The sequence below is a fragment of the Alexandromys fortis genome, unplaced genomic scaffold, assembly GCF_014885135.2.
Source record: "Alexandromys fortis isolate MF-2015 unplaced genomic scaffold, M_Fortis_MF-2015_v1.1 scaffold_36, whole genome shotgun sequence".
NCBI lineage: Eukaryota > Metazoa > Chordata > Mammalia > Rodentia > Cricetidae > Alexandromys > Alexandromys fortis.
In genome coordinates, this window is record NW_026067915.1 from 5,212,398 (window position 1) to 5,227,792 (window position 15,395).

The 15,395-nt window shown below is 42.9% G+C and overlaps 1 protein-coding gene across 2 annotated transcripts in view; it reads right to left on the reverse strand.

Moving 5' to 3' along the window:
- Acp3 (acid phosphatase 3) overlaps positions 1–15,395 on the reverse strand; it is a 59,736-nt gene that overhangs the window by 26,661 nt on the left and 17,680 nt on the right. For both annotated transcript variants that reach the window (XM_050139579.1, XM_050139580.1), the window contains exons 3-7: positions 10,901–10,996; positions 8,827–8,913; positions 8,244–8,396; positions 4,263–4,361; positions 1,856–1,948 (exon numbers count right to left, since the gene is read on the reverse strand). In XM_050139579.1, the coding sequence (XP_049995536.1) occupies positions 1,856–1,948; positions 4,263–4,361; positions 8,244–8,396; positions 8,827–8,913; positions 10,901–10,996 (528 nt within the window). The remainder of the gene's footprint in view (positions 1–1,855; positions 1,949–4,262; positions 4,362–8,243; positions 8,397–8,826; positions 8,914–10,900; positions 10,997–15,395) is intronic.

Sequence of the window (15,395 nt, forward strand, 5' to 3'; positions counted from 1 at the left end):
TTCGTCCTGTAAGAACAACTCAGGCCAGGCAAGCTTGCTGATCCTGCCATTTCTCTCTAAGAATTTGTGAGCGCCAGCCATGGTTTTCAGTTAGAAGAGCAAAATAAACTAATTTGTCCCTCCCTACAGGCTTTAAGGCTTAACTCTGGCTCAGTTACAGAAAGGGATGCCGTCTCAGGGACAAGGATGCACCTCATTCCTTTTAGAAAGGTTTAGGAATATTGCAATGAACCTTTGAGGGAGGCTGTGCTAGTTAGTTGTTGCCAGCTAGACACAAGCTAGAGTCACCTGGGGAGAGGGACTCTCAGTTGAGGAATGGCCCCTATCAAATTAGCCTTGGGCAGGTCTGTGGAGCATTTTCTTAACTGGTAATTGATGGCAGAGGAGCCACTGTGGGCAGCCCCGTGCCAGCAGATGGTCTTGGCGGGTATAGGAAAGCTGACTTAGTGTAAGTGGAGGGGGCAAAGCAGCAAGTGGCATTCCCCTGTGGTCTCTTTCTAGGACAAAGGCAAAGGGGGTGTGTAGGGCTAGGTGATGTTCCCTAAAAGTCAGGACTTTCACACTAGGCCAGTTATAAAAATCCGTGTATTTCTGGAATCTTCGCAGGTTTACTATGAACCTGGCTGGGGGAACGTCTGTACCTCATGCACAGTGAATACTGGCAAGTGTTTGCTGAATGTCTGACCGAGCTGCAATTAGTAAAGGTACAGACCTTGTGGAGATGTTTTCACCTATTCAGGAGAGTTGATTAGGATCCCCCTAGTTTCAAAAGTGGGAGAAGGTGGGGTGGGGGAGAGGGAGAGAGAGGAAGGGAGAAGGAGAGAAAGAGAAGAGGTTTTAAGAAGAGCAGAGTAAAGGGATGCAGGAGGAAGAGGCAAGCGATGTGACAGTTGCATCAGGTGGCATGGCCTTATTAAAGAATAGCTCAGTTGCTGGGGTAGGACTCAGTGACAAAGCTTGGGGGTAGCTTTATGACTGTGTCCTGGTCTTAATCTCCAGAACAAGCATATGAACAAACAGGAAATGTAGAGAAGAAAAAGAGAAGGAGGAGGAAAAGAGGACGAGGAGAAGAAGGAGGAGGAGGAAGAAGAGAAGAAAGGAGGAGTTGAAGATCTATTGCCAGGACTAAAACGAGGAGCCTTAAACAAATGCTGAAGATCAAGAGGAAATATGGGTGAATGCACGGTGAGGGGGCTGACTGTCATGGAGATGGGCGAACTGGGTGATCTCTCTTCGAGACAGAACTCGGAAGGTGGCTCCTGCCACACACACTCATGATGGACTCCATGTCAGAAGTGGACATGAGGCTTGCAGAGGTCAGAATTCTGCCCCAAGTCACAGGAATAAAAATTACTTCTTTTGGCCAGAAGATGGAGCCCAGTGAACAAAAGGCTTTATCGAGCTACAAGATGATTTCCGTCACACCACACAGGGGAGTTCTTTCCTCAGAAGCCATGGCTGACAGCCTAGCATATAGTTGTCTGACTTGTTTTAATATCCAGAACCTGGCAATTTTTCTCCCCTTTTTATATATAACAGCATTGCCTTTTTCATTAAAACCAATGACAGGAACCTGGCATTCCAGCGTGACTGCACAATGAATGAGCGGCAATGTTTTGAAGAAAAGCAATTTTGTTTGCAATTTTCTAAAGGGCAGAAACGTAAGTAAGGAGAAGAGAGGAGTACAGATTTTCAAGCTTGTATAAGAACAGCTCGAGTTATATTTCAATATCAGAGGCCATATAAAGCAGTACGTTTTTAAAAAGAGAAAGAAGATGGATGAATTTATCTGATCCAATATACATATCAAATCACAAAATAAGATTGCAAATGAATCTTTGATAAGTTCTTTTACCTCACAATACAAAGGGTCGTAAACCTTACTCCAAATTCCAAAGAGATCCTGGCCAGGGAATCCTGACAGCGATGGCAAGGTTTCTATGAAGCTCTGGAACACAAAGAGAAGGAAAATATTTCAAAACTAGGGCCTCTCGTCATCCATAGATTTAGATATCTATTGCAGCAAGATGCAGCGAATGACACTGGCAATGATGATGGTGACTGACATATTTGATGCGAGCTTCTCTTTCAGAGTACACTCAAACTGCAGATATATGCTAGCTTACTGCCGCATGCTCCTGGTTTGTGCTGGGGGCTGAGGGACGCACTCTGCCTGGACTCTTTTAGAAATGGGTGAAGTATAACACATGCAAATTAATGTCTCGAGGCAAGAAGAGCAAGGATGGGCTTGACTATAAAAATGAGATGGGGGTAAATAGGAGTAGGTGTCTGTGTGTGTGTGTTCTTGTGTATAAATGCTATATCTGTTTGTGCAGGCAATGTACTAGACAGTTCTATGTTGTCATAACAAGATACATGTTCAGCTATCGGACTGTGAGGCTGGGAGCCATTTCAAGGTCTTTTGGAAGACAGTTTGATGGATAAATTTTTCTGGAAGACTATTCCTTGCCAATATTAATCTCAACAGACTTCTATCAAATAAACAGAAATAAGTGTTAAAGAGTATTCTATTCGTGGGGCTGGGAGGACAGCTTCATTCCTGGTGCCCGTGTAAAAAGCCACACTTGGTGACACGAGCTTGTAATCATAGAATCAAGGAGATAGAGACTGAGTGAGGGGAGATATAAGGGACGGGGACAGTGGCTGGGTCATCACCTAGTTTGCATTAGACAGCACACTCCTATCATGAGGCTCCTGGTACAAGTCTTAACTAGCATGTGTGAACGCATAGGCTATCATAAAGCTCCTGGCTCAATGTGTAATTACCACTAAGACGTTACCTCGTTTTGAAACGAGGCTGGCTGATGCTACAGTTCACAAAGAAGCTAAAAATATACACATGAAAATCCAGAACACAGAGGAGCCAGGTGTGGTGGCGGCACAGCTTTAATCCCAGCACTTGGGAGGCAGAAGCAGGCAGATCTCTGTGAGTTCGAGGCCAGCCTGGTCTATATATTGAGTTCCAAGACAGCCTGTGTTATGCAGAGAGAATCCTGTCTCAAAACAACAGTGACAACAAAGAAAGAAACAAACAGCTCGGTGGTGGTGGTGGTGGATATGTGTAATCTCAGCACTCAGGAGGGAGGTGAATCTCCATGAGTTCTAAGCCAGCCTAGTCTACAGAATGAGTTCCAGACAGGTTCCAAAGCTACACAGAGAAACCCTGTCTTGAAAATCCAAAGGGGAAAAAAAAAAAGGAAAGGAAAAGATGACAGAAGAATGACAGGTGATCAGCACCTTAGATATTAATAAGTTATAATAAGTCATGGTTTGGCTAATCAGAAGAAGAAATAGAACTTAAATTCTAGAAATGGGCTCCATCTATAAAGAGATTTTAATACATAAGAACTCAAATTAAGATTGAGAGAAAAGATGAACTACTTTACAAAGTGTGATGGAGCAACTGATAGATCTTCTGGACACGAAGTGTTAATAAAAGTAATTGGGGGTGTGGTGGCACACGCCTTTAATCCCAGCACTCAAGAGATAGAGACCAAAAGATCTCTGTGAGTTCGAGGCTAGCCTGGTCTACAGAGTGAGTTCCAGGACAGCCAGGGCTTTACAGAGAAACCCCGTCTCAAACAAACAAAAAACACACACAAAAAAGCAAAATAAATAAATAAATAAACAAATGGGTCAGAAACCTACATTTCCAGTAAATAAATCAAAATAATAATACGTTATATTTATCAATTAAAATACTGCACATTTACAAAAAATTGAAGAAATACTTCACATATAAATATAAAATATTTTCCAGATATTTTGTTAAATAATAAAACTTATTTTAAAAAAAAAGCAGTGGTCAGCCTTGTGATTGGTATAATGCTCCCGTGTAATGGAAGGAAAGCTATCAATCTGAATATGCACCAGAAAACTAAAAGACTACACAGGAAACAACATCACTGTCACTTGTAGGCGGTCATCGAGAGACCACCGTGTCCTATTGTGTTTACTTTGTATGTTTTCTAATTCTTGGACCGTATAGATGTCTAATTAATTCAGATGGTTACTTTCTGAAAATCCAGGTGATCATATCTACCTTTTGTGCCACCCTGAAAAGCAAATATTGCCCCAAAGGGGACAGCATACGCTGTGTATCAAAAGACAGGAGCCTCAGTTTCTCCTCCTCAAAGCAGGCGATTGACACCTGTGTTCACTGTCACTCACTTGTCAAGGACAGAGGTAAAGCACTTGGAAGGGACTTCACATCCCAGTGTACGGAAGGCGACACTACTAACTTTATATGGGCGAAGCCTCTTCTGGAATTCCTCAGATTGTAAAGTCTCGCTCTTGAGTTCTTGAAAACGAGGGCAGTCCCTGAAAGGCAGGTAGAGCAACTGTGGATGAAGAAAACAACGTAAGACCTTGATTAGTCAGACGAGCATTGGCAGATACTCACTGCCAACCTTTTAAGCCTCATTAGGTCTAAAGCAGCCTTGAAAATCCCCTACTGTCCTGTGAGCTGAATAGAAGTTCTAAAATTAGAGGCAATGAGGCAAATGGTCCTTGGGTCTTAACACACTAGGCCATGCTGTAGAAACTGTGATTTACCTAGTTCTCTCTCATGAGCTTGCTGCTGGGGAATATTCTCGGTTGCTCATTTTCCGTGTGGATGACTGTTACCTTGCTTTCTCCCCAGCCCCTTTAATTCTGGCACTAAGTGCACCTCTGTGTGCACCCTCTCTTCCCCAGGAGTGAGGTGAAATAAATTAGAGGTTTGGGGTAGAATCTTAAAGGGATCAGTTCTTCACTGAGTTCATTCTCGCAAATCTGCAGACCGTCAAAATAAGGGTATAAATTAAATGTATGGGTAATAGTATTTAAAATCTAGGAGGAGGACAGAATGATCACTGTGAAATTAGTGTAAGCTTCACAGTCTCTCTCAGCTTTAACTGAAATGCGCAGGCTGCCGACTCACAAATTTGTTATAAGGCTCTTTTTCACCTGGTCTGTTTTTGCAGCCCTTGATAGCACTGTTCAAAGGGCCGCTCTTTGAGCCCTGATATTCTGAAGTTTCATTTGTATAAAGCTGAGGTCAGCTTCATCTTCAATCATTTCCTTTTCCTAATGTCTTTCCTCCTGCCCACGATAAAGTTAAAAAGCTGTTCTGTGGGCACTCACACTAGAGCTGGTCTACTTTCAGCTTAGATCTAACACAGATCCCTTCCTTCCTCTTCGTCGTCTCTCCTGGTCTGGACCGGTGTAACCTGCCTCAGTCTCTGTCCATGCCTCCTAGCAGGTCAGTGGCTGTCCACTCCTCTGACTGTACAGTCCATTCTCCTCACAGCAGCCTCACCATCTCTAAGGGCACCCCAAAGATCAAACTGTTTTTGTAGGTCTTGACTTCCACAGACTTTTTATTTTACCTGGAATCAAATGCAAACTTGCCTTCTAAGAGTCTAAGTGAGATGAGCAGAAAGTAACAGTAAGTGCTTGGCCTGCTCCCCCCACCCCCTTCTTCCATCTCACTTTCTCTGTACAGAAATACTGGGGACCCTCTTCTGTGAGTGCTCCGCCTTAGGTTCCTAAGTCACTCCGCTCCAGCCGCTACAGCAACTCACTTCCTTCTTCCAAGGAACTTATCACAATCCGAGAGCGTTTTATTGGTGTTCTTTATTGTCTATAAGATAGCAATCTCAAGTGAACTAGGCTCTTCTCTGTCACACTCATGGACCGTATTGTCAACAACCAGAACAAGGGTGGTGTATTAGCTGCTGCTCAGAAGGCTTTTATATGGCTTCCTGTCTGTCCTTTCTGACTCTGTATGCCACCTGGTTTTACCTTTGCTTCCTTCCTTTTTTATGAGCATGTAATCTCCGACCTTCATTTCTGCATCCCTGAATTACATCAGCAACATTCTCTGAGGCTCCCACATCTTCCCTTTCTGAGCGCCGTCAGCACAGTGACTAACCCACCCCTCAATCACATGCAAGCAATACCGAGGAATGTGCGTTTTCATCTCACAGCTGGACTCTGTGAGGACCTGCATCCCTGCCCTGGGCGGCCTCCTCTCTGAACTCCTTCGGTAAATGCAGCTTGTGTTAAAATCATTGCCTATCATCTTGTACTGTGTCGTGTGGCTGATGCATGCTCAATTTCTCTCATCAAACAAATCTTAAGTTAGGGATGAAGTTTGGTCTTATCACTCAACACTAGGGAGTAACCTAGTGTTCTCTAAGAAAATTTTGCTTGCCTTAATGAAAAGGTAGCTGGAATCTATGGATAGATAATTTGTCTGTTTCTCGCTCCATCTCCCTCGCTCTCTGTTCCTTTTTTCATCTTCCAGTGAGCACCAGTGTCTATTGTGTAATGTGATTACCTTCTGTCTGGATTACAGATGGACTAGTTTCTTTGCTTCACTTTGGCTATGCTTAATATTGCGTTTCAGGCTTCATCTCTGCAGAAAAGGGTGTGGCAAACATAACTGTCTTTTCTTTTTGGAAAGTATTGTTCACAGACATTGGTAATAAATGCTTCCATTCCAATCTGTGAAGGTAAGGCTATCAATACATCATCCTAGCTTTTCAGAAAACATCAGAAAAATGGTTGCAGTAGATTAAACTTGAGTGAGGTTGGCAGAGGGAGGGCTGTTGCTACAGAGCATTTTGAAAAACTCTACAAAGCATGTATGAAAAATTCATACTGCCATTAAGTCAAGTTTCTAGCAGTGTTGCCAGGGCAGGGAGGAGAATGGTGTATCCCAGAAGTCCCTGGGAAAAGCTTCCGGTCAATGCTAATGCAGAGTGGGAGATGTTGCTGTGATTTGGAGAAGTCCCGTGTTGGGAAGTTGGTCTCCTGTGAGGCTATGTTGAGAGGTTGACCCTGTGAGAAGTGACTGCGTCCCAAGTGCCCTGCCCTTGGGAATGGATTAGTGGCTCTCTATGGGTGGGAGGGAGTTGGTTATAAAAGCTAACTTTCTTGGATATACTTCTCCGCCTCACCCTCTGACATCCCCTGGCAGGTCATGACCAGCAAGAGGACCCCACTCCAGATTCTAAACAGATGTTGGTGTCATGCCTTGGACCTCAGGTCTTCCAAGTGTGAGCTGAATGAACCTCTGTTTATTTAAATAAATGGCCCAGTCTGGAATGCTCAGTTATAAAAACACAAAATGGCCAAGCTAACAATACAGGTCAGGGAAATTGAGCAATAATTCTCTGTTCCAAACGGTTTCCTTTATATTCCCTTACATTCTACATTGGAAGGTTATATTTATTTATTCATATTTTCTAGACACCAGTTCCTTTGAAAAGGTTCGATTTCTTGGTCAACTCACCCTGTCTGAGTTAAGCTGAATTTCTCTCAAATGGTTCTATTTCGGCAACTTGGTGTATGGTGCTGCATCCCAAACTTGGATGCTCATAAAATAATTTAGGAAAGTTATATTTTAAAATACTGATGTTGGGACTGAAAAGATGGTGCAACAATTAAGAGCACTTGCTGTTCTTCTATAGGACCAGGGTTTGGTTCCCAGTACCCACATGGCAGCTCACAACCATCTGTATCCAGTTCCATATCCAACTCCCTCTTCTGGCTTCCAAGGGCACCTGGCACACACATGGGGCACAGACATACATGTAGGCAAAACACTCCTACATGTATAATGAAATAAAAATAATTAAAAATATACTGATGTACAGGCCCTACACTCAGAGATTGACTTGAGGAGTGTCCCTAGTCATCAGGCATCCTGAAACCTCTCAAGGTGGCTCTCACGGGCAGCTGAGTCTAAGAACCACCGTTTCACAGGGAAGAAGACGCCTTGAATGGGAGCCCAGGACTGACTGTTGTTTACGAGCAGTGAGGCATTGGGCGAAGTTTGTTATTTTACCTCTCTGAGTGCCTTATTTCGTTTGACCCAGAATGCAAATTTTTAATGAGAAAGGAGTGTTTGGTGGGCAGGGAGATCTTTGGATATTTAGGGGAGATGAGGAACCTATGTTGGGCACTAAAATCATGGGGACTGAAGACAGAACACTAGGAAGTGTGTGTGTGTGTGTGTGTGTGTGTGTGTGTGTGTGTGTAGCCACACATGTGTAGAAGGAGGAAGGGAAATTAATAAAAGCTGAAATGATAGTCAAGCAAAAATGAACCCAAATTACAACTCAGCTCCTAGCCTTGGTTGTCTGGATCTTTTCATGCCCTGTGTATCCATCATACTGAATCTGTAAATCCCTAGCAGCCTGACTTCCTCCTACTGAATTACATAGGATACTGACCCGATCTTCAGAGAGAGCCACTGTGTGCACTGGGATGGGCTGCCAGGGCAGGCTGGGATTCCAGATGCTGATCCCCTCTGGGGGAAACAGGGCTGCAAGGTTTGTCATAGCACTCATCAAAGTCCGGTCAACATCTGTGCTCCGAATATAAACCTAGAGGGGGATAAATCAAAGCAGATGGAAAATCAGAGGAAACTCGAAGCTTTCTTTCTGTGGACCTGCCAGGGTGTTAGGGAAAGAGCGGAAACACAGGATATCAGCAGGTTCTGTGGGAACATCATAATCACATCTGTCAGGGGATTGGATAGTACCGTGAAAATACAATGGGACAAAGCAGTCCGTAGGCCAATAGTTGAATTGATCAACGACACTAAGCCAAAGTATTTGCACAGGTACCTATAAAAACTTGAACTAAGACTATTTAGGGCAAAATAGTCCCATAAGGAGGAAAACATTTGTGAACAAGATCTCTGATGTATATAAGTTCTTCAGAAAATAGGCAAAGGTATAAGTTCTTCATACACATGAAGAATTATTTTTTTTTCCAAGGGTCAAGTTTCAAAGTCCTGGTTCCCCAACTTGCCTGGTCATGTTTATAGGAATCGTTCAAGAATCTTCCGTATCTTCTCCTTATATAACTTCCAAGTTCATAATGCTGTTCCATGCCCCGCTATGGAGAAGAAAAGTGAAGGTTAGGGAAAGGTATGTGTTATCATAGAACATGTCTTTCCTCATTGTGCGTGGCGTGAACACGATGTGCCTATCAGTTCCACAATAAAATCTCCTATCTGAACTAAGGCAGAAGAGGGCAGTCACCTTAGTCAGGATGTCCTGAGAATACTCCTCCATCGTTGTTAGCACACAATGAAGAGGCTGTGTATAATATGTATTTAGCTGATAATTGGCAACTTATCTAGGTAAATGGCCCGTTTGAGGTGTGGTGGGATTCCCTATGGGCAGAACATTCAAAGTGATTGGTTCATCACATCCTAGGGGGGTTTTGAGAACAAAATCCAATTGTCTAATGAAGTTGAGCTTGCTGAATCTGAAGGTCCCTTTAAACCTTGCAGTGAACAGATTTATTATATCCACAGTCTATCTATGGCTGGCTCATAAAAAAAATAGAGCTTGGTACTACTCAAAGTGTGGTCAGAGATCAGCAGGGTTGGCATCATTTGGGAGCATGTTATAAATCAAATTCTTGGGCCCTACTCTTGATGAATTGAGCAAGAGAAACTTTGGGAGCACTGGGCAGTAGTGGTGCAGTGCTTTTAATCCCAGCACTTGGGAAACAGAGGCAGGTAGATTTCTGTGAGTGAGAGACCAGCCTGGTGTACAAAATGAGTAACTTTGGAAGAGGGGCTCAGAAATCTTTTAAAAGGTTTATTTTATTATTTTATGTATATGAGTATTTTGCCTGAATGTGTGTCTATGTAACACATGTGCCTGGTGCCCACAGAGGTCATAAGAGGGCATCAGAACCCCTGGAGTTACAGACGGTTGTTAAGACATCATGTAGGTCCTGGAAATTGAATCTGAATGATCTCCTAGAACAAGTACTCTTAACCACTGCGTGATCTCTCCAGCCCCAGGAATCTGTTTTTAACCATCTCTCTTAGAAAGCCCAGTGGATCATTGAGATCAGCCCTAACTCACGCTCCTTGAGCATGGTGTGCATTAAAACAAAGGATCCAGATACACCTGTTGAAACTCAGATTCATCAGCATCTCCCCCCATAGATTCTAGCTCTCTGCATCTGAAACGTGGCTTTGGAACCTGTTTTAGCAAGGACCCCCAAATGATTCAGGTGTGCCAGGCTTAGAGGAGCATTGTATTGTGGTTTGTTGTTAATCCAGAGCCTCACCAGAGATTTACAAATCAGGGAAAATGTAGTCTCTCCTCAAATATGAGGATGGCTGTTGCGAAGGACAGCATACCATGGCCCGAGTAGCTGAAGATGTGGGTACTTTGGGTCCAATTATCTTCTAGCCTACAGCTGAGTTTTGGAATCTGATTGCTACTTAAGAGACTTCTATGTGTGAATCCAGACCTCATGGTCCTCAAAAATCTTTTAGTCTCACTAGAAAATTAGAGCAAGAAAACAGGACTCCTGTGCTAAGAAAACAATATATGAGCCTTTGTAATATTCTCTCGTTAGATAGAAAGATGGCTAGGCCATGGTTGGAAGGGCTCTGACCTTCTGAAGCAATAGATACTGGCTTTCCCATGACTTCTCTGAGCTATAATGTCTACAAAACCTGATGGCTGGTTAGGGCCGTGAGTCTCAGCTCTGGCTGCACATTAAAATAAAGCAATCAGTTGAGGAGCATCTAAACATCCTAATTCCCAGGCCATGCCCTATGCCAATTAAATAAGACATCATTGCTATTTTTAACATGTTTCTAATAGACAATCTCCATGGAAACCTCTCACACTTAAATGCAGTCAGCAGGATAAATGCATCAAAGTGGAAAATTCTGTACATATTTCTCCTTTACTCAAAAATTACCCAAAGCTGTGGCTCGTACTTGAAATCTCTGCACTTGGGAGGAAGGAGTTTGAAGTCATTCCTAGCTATGTAGGGAGTTCAAGGCCAGCCTGTATATGAAACCCTGCCTCAAAAAATAAAAAGCAACAATAAAAGAGATCAAACTAACCTGGGTGAGTTGACCAAATCCTTGTGGCCATGAGGATTCCTTAATGGGGTCGTTAGGAAAGGTATCGATGGGACTTCGGTCTCCATGCCGAAATACCTAAGGAAAGATGTGGGACAACAACATTACAAAGTTCACTTGAGTGTCTTGCCTCTACTTGTCATAATACAATTTCTTAAACCATGGCTGCTACCATGTTTATGCTCTGGAATCACCTGGAGAGTTCTAGAAAATTCTAATGACAAAGTGCCCCCTCTCCTGGGATCTTAGTTTCATTAGTTGGGCTTATGACTAAAGGGTGTAAGTCTTCTAAAATTCTGTCCAATGAAACTCAGGTGAAGAACCACCAACATTTTCTTGTGCTTGAGAAAATTATACGATCAAGATGATTGGCCATTGGAAAGTGAATGATATATGCATGAAGATAGAGTTATGTATCTAAGATGAAAGACAGACGCATGAACATACAAGATCACTTGGTGCAGACAGACTGATTAGAAATATTCTTCTCTTAATTACTAAGAACAACAATGCTCTTAAAATTTCACACATAATAAAAACAGTAGTTTTGTAATGACACCCTCACTTGGGAATACTTTGGCTCAGAGATTAGTTAGTTTTTGGAGGTTAGGGGCACACGAATTACAGATTGGGAGATTAGGAAAGCCGGATCTCAGCACTTTAATAACAGGCTTCTTAGATCTGGATACATGCCATGCTATTTGTACTGCACATTTGTTTTTGAAGAGAGACGTTTGGACTTCCGAAACCTCAGTACTTTGATTCTAAAATAGTAGCATGCCAGACCAAACTCAGTGCTATTTTATAATCAAAACATAAAAAAGGAACCTACTCAAGAAGGACAAGATGAGGTCTTACATGGATGCAGAAAATATTTAATAACATACAGGATAGTTGTTGAACACTTCATTTGATCTGAGCTCACCTTTGCTGGTCACTTGAATTACCTACTGGGAGACCCCACTGTAAGTAAGCAAGGATGCTGTGTTTCTGAATACCTACAGCACCGTTCAGTAGACACCAAGGAAGGAACAGCCTCAAACTTGAGTTATCTTCAGGAAGGAATTCTAGAATAGCAAGGAAGGCTTCTAAGACCAATGCTATGACTCTGGTATCTGAATAAAGTGATTCTTTGTTGCCCTAAACCAGTGGGAAATTAAAAGCCCAGCAAGACAGCCTACAGAACACAGAGGGGAACAGGGCAGAGGGTGGTAAGAGGCCCTCTCGGGGGAAGGTAAGGAAATAGAGCTTGAAGCTTCCCTTTCCAGCAGGAAGAACAGCCACCAATATTAGCCATTAGTGACTCTGTTTCCACAAGCAGGTGCATCTTAGACTGCTTGGATCTGTGATCACTATGCAGCAAACCTTCCCAGATAGGAGGAACAAAAGCTTTGGCACACTTTCCCAGGTTACTAGCCTCATATTGATTTCTCACGGTTTTTCAATCTTATCACAGTACATTTTCAGAGGTAGATAATTCTCCACTGTAGGAAGCTGCCTTATGGACAATTTAGTAGGCCCTTGGCCTTTTGTATTTCCTTGTTACAACAATTGCAAAGACCAAACACCTCACCACTGAGTTAGCCAGGGAGAAATCCGATAATAAGCATTTTACTGAAACAATGAACAACTTTTTCTACCAGAGCACAACCCTTCCTCCCAGCACCCAACTACAACAATCCTTTCTGTTTTTTTCCATTCTTGCTCTGCCTTGAGGAGTTGCTAAGTGCTTTTGTGTTTAATTCTCTTGACCAGTTCTGCAACATAGCCATTATTATGATATACACTTCACAGCTCATCTTAGATAAGTAATGAGTCTAAATTCTCAAGCAGGTAAGTAGAACTAACCAGGCATTGGCCATGTATCTTTCACTAAAGTGTCTTCCTTTGGATCTCTCTCTCTCTCTTTCTGTGTGTGTGTGTGTGTGTGTGTGTGTGTGTGTGTATGTGTGTAGTGTAAAAAATACATTATTAGCGTCAGGAGTTTCCACAGAACTAGTGATGATTGCAACAGGAAGAGACCGGAGACCACGAGAACTCTCAATCTCACATTCCTCTATGCTTTATAGAACTCTCTGCTATCTCTTGTGATTGCTTTAAAAGGGGTCTCCCTCTGCATACCCTGATCTAATCCAGGCTGGTTTGGATTTGCCGTGGTCCTCCTGCTTCAGCCTCCCAAACAGTGGGATTGCAGGTGTGATCCACCACACCTGGATTTCCTGGCCACTCTTACCATGTTAGTCCTTCCTATCCATGAGCATGGGAGATGTTTATCTTCTGATAGCTTCAATTTCTTTCTACCATACTAGTTTCTCACTTGCTCGGCTAGAGTTACACCAAAGATATTTTATATTATTTGTGGCTATTGTGAAAGGTATCATTTCTCTGACTTCTTTCCTCAGCCCGTTTATCATTTGTATATGGGAGGGCTACTGATTTTTTTTGAGTTAATTTTATATACAGCCACTTCACTGAAGATGTTTATCAGCTTTAGGAGTTGCCTGGTAGAAATTTTGAGTTAGTTAATTAATACTATCATATGATCTGCAAATAATAATACTTTTTTTTTAAATAAGGAATTCCTATGAGCCCACTACTGGCTCCTAAGATCAGTCTGTATATAGTTAGTATTTAACTTGCAACCTTATCACTTTTAGAAATATCATATTTTATTGCTCTTTGTAACAAATTCAAAGTCCTTATAAGAGCTCTTCCCTGCCCCTTAAACCCTACCTGATCAGGTCCCTCCCGCTGGCCCAACTCCAGTGCCTTTGCCCAGTGTGACTTTATCTGCTTTGAATGCCCAGTGCTTGCTGCTTCTCAGGACTCTCTCTCTCTCTCTCTCTCTCTCTCTCTCTCTCTCTCTCTCTCTCTCTCTCTCTCTCTCTCTCTCTCTCTTTCTCTCTCAACATGAAAGTAGCCCTTTTATAACTTCAACCGTTTCTTACTGTTTTGTTTCCATCTCTAATATTTTCTGGTTGTGTTCTTTAGAGATTTTAAAAAAAATATTACCTGGCTCTTCTCTTTCATACTAGTTAGTTTTCTCATTGCTGTGACAAAATACTTGACAATAACACTTAAGGAAAGGAAGGAAGGCTTTTACTCTGGCTCTGGGTTTGGATATGATCTGTTATAGCAAGGAGGGCATGGTATTGGGAATGCAAAACAGATGGTCACATTGCATATGTAGTCAAGAAGCATAGCCAGGGAGGGGAATTCTGGTGGTCAGTCAGATTTCTCTTGTTTAAAACCCTCCATTTTATCCAGTCTAGGACCCTGGGCCCTAGGATGAACTGGCATTCAGAGTGTGTCTTCCCTCCTCAGTGACACCTCTCAGGATATACTCTTAGACATGCCCAAGAAGTGTCTCTAGGTGATGGCAGAGCAAGTCAAGTTGATACTGCAACTTCCTAAGAAGTCCTTGGAAGCAGAACCCCTGTGGAAACGGCCACTACCTAGAACACAATAACACACTAAAGGCCTGTCTGGATAAGCAAATGGACCCTGGGTTGGGCCTCCTTCCTCCAGGCTTCATCTTTCTATCCCTCTGGTGTCACAAGAGCTTCTGATTTTCATTGTCACGTAACAAGAAGCTATGCTGTGCCATCCTGTTTTCTTCCTTCCTCCCTTGCCCTCAACTTCCCCTTCTATCATGCCAATTTCTGCCTTTGATTCAGAACAGTGAGTCTTGCCTTGGGCTATGCTGGAGTTTCAACAAGCCACCTGTTGTCCTTTCCAGTTTAGAACTCTAGATAGCAGAAAAACCTTGGGATGTCTTTGGATCCAAACTCCAGTGCCCACACTCACAGCCATCTCCCCAGTCCTATCTTCTCCTTTCAAGGAACTAAGAAATAAACCTATTGGCAGATAATCAGAACATAAGACAGTTTGGGCAGAAACGATGATTGTCGTAGATGAACACCATAAAAGGTAAGAGGGAGAGCCAGCTGTAAAGAGTCAGTATGCAGTTACATCCTGCCCTGGCCACGAGGAAGATGTGCGAGGCCTAAGCAAGATCTTTCTCCAGGGCCCAGGAAGAGCAAGAGGCCCACAGGAAAGGGAAGTGGTGCAAACCGCGTGTTGCGTTGTGCACAAGCTGTAAACAGAAAGCTCTGCTATCCTGGTTACCTAGGCCATGTTTCAGGCCCCAGTGTTGTCAACCACTGCCCCAGAGTCCCTGAGTAAATGTCTGAACTCAAAGTTCTGCGTGTCTCGGGTTCTCTTTCCAGGTAACAACAAAATCATTTTTGATCACTCGAGAGCAACATGAGAACTGCATGTGTAATAGTATATGTGTAAAGTAGTATGTGTGAGTACTGATACACAGGGTACATTCGGTCCACAGTATTTCTTATTATGTTTGTTACTAATGTTATTCACACCCACAAATGTCCTGTGTGCTTCCTTTCCTGTTGAAGGTGGTTTGTAGCATCCAGGGCATATTCCGTTGAGCAAAGGAAAACAGCCCTCTCTTTCA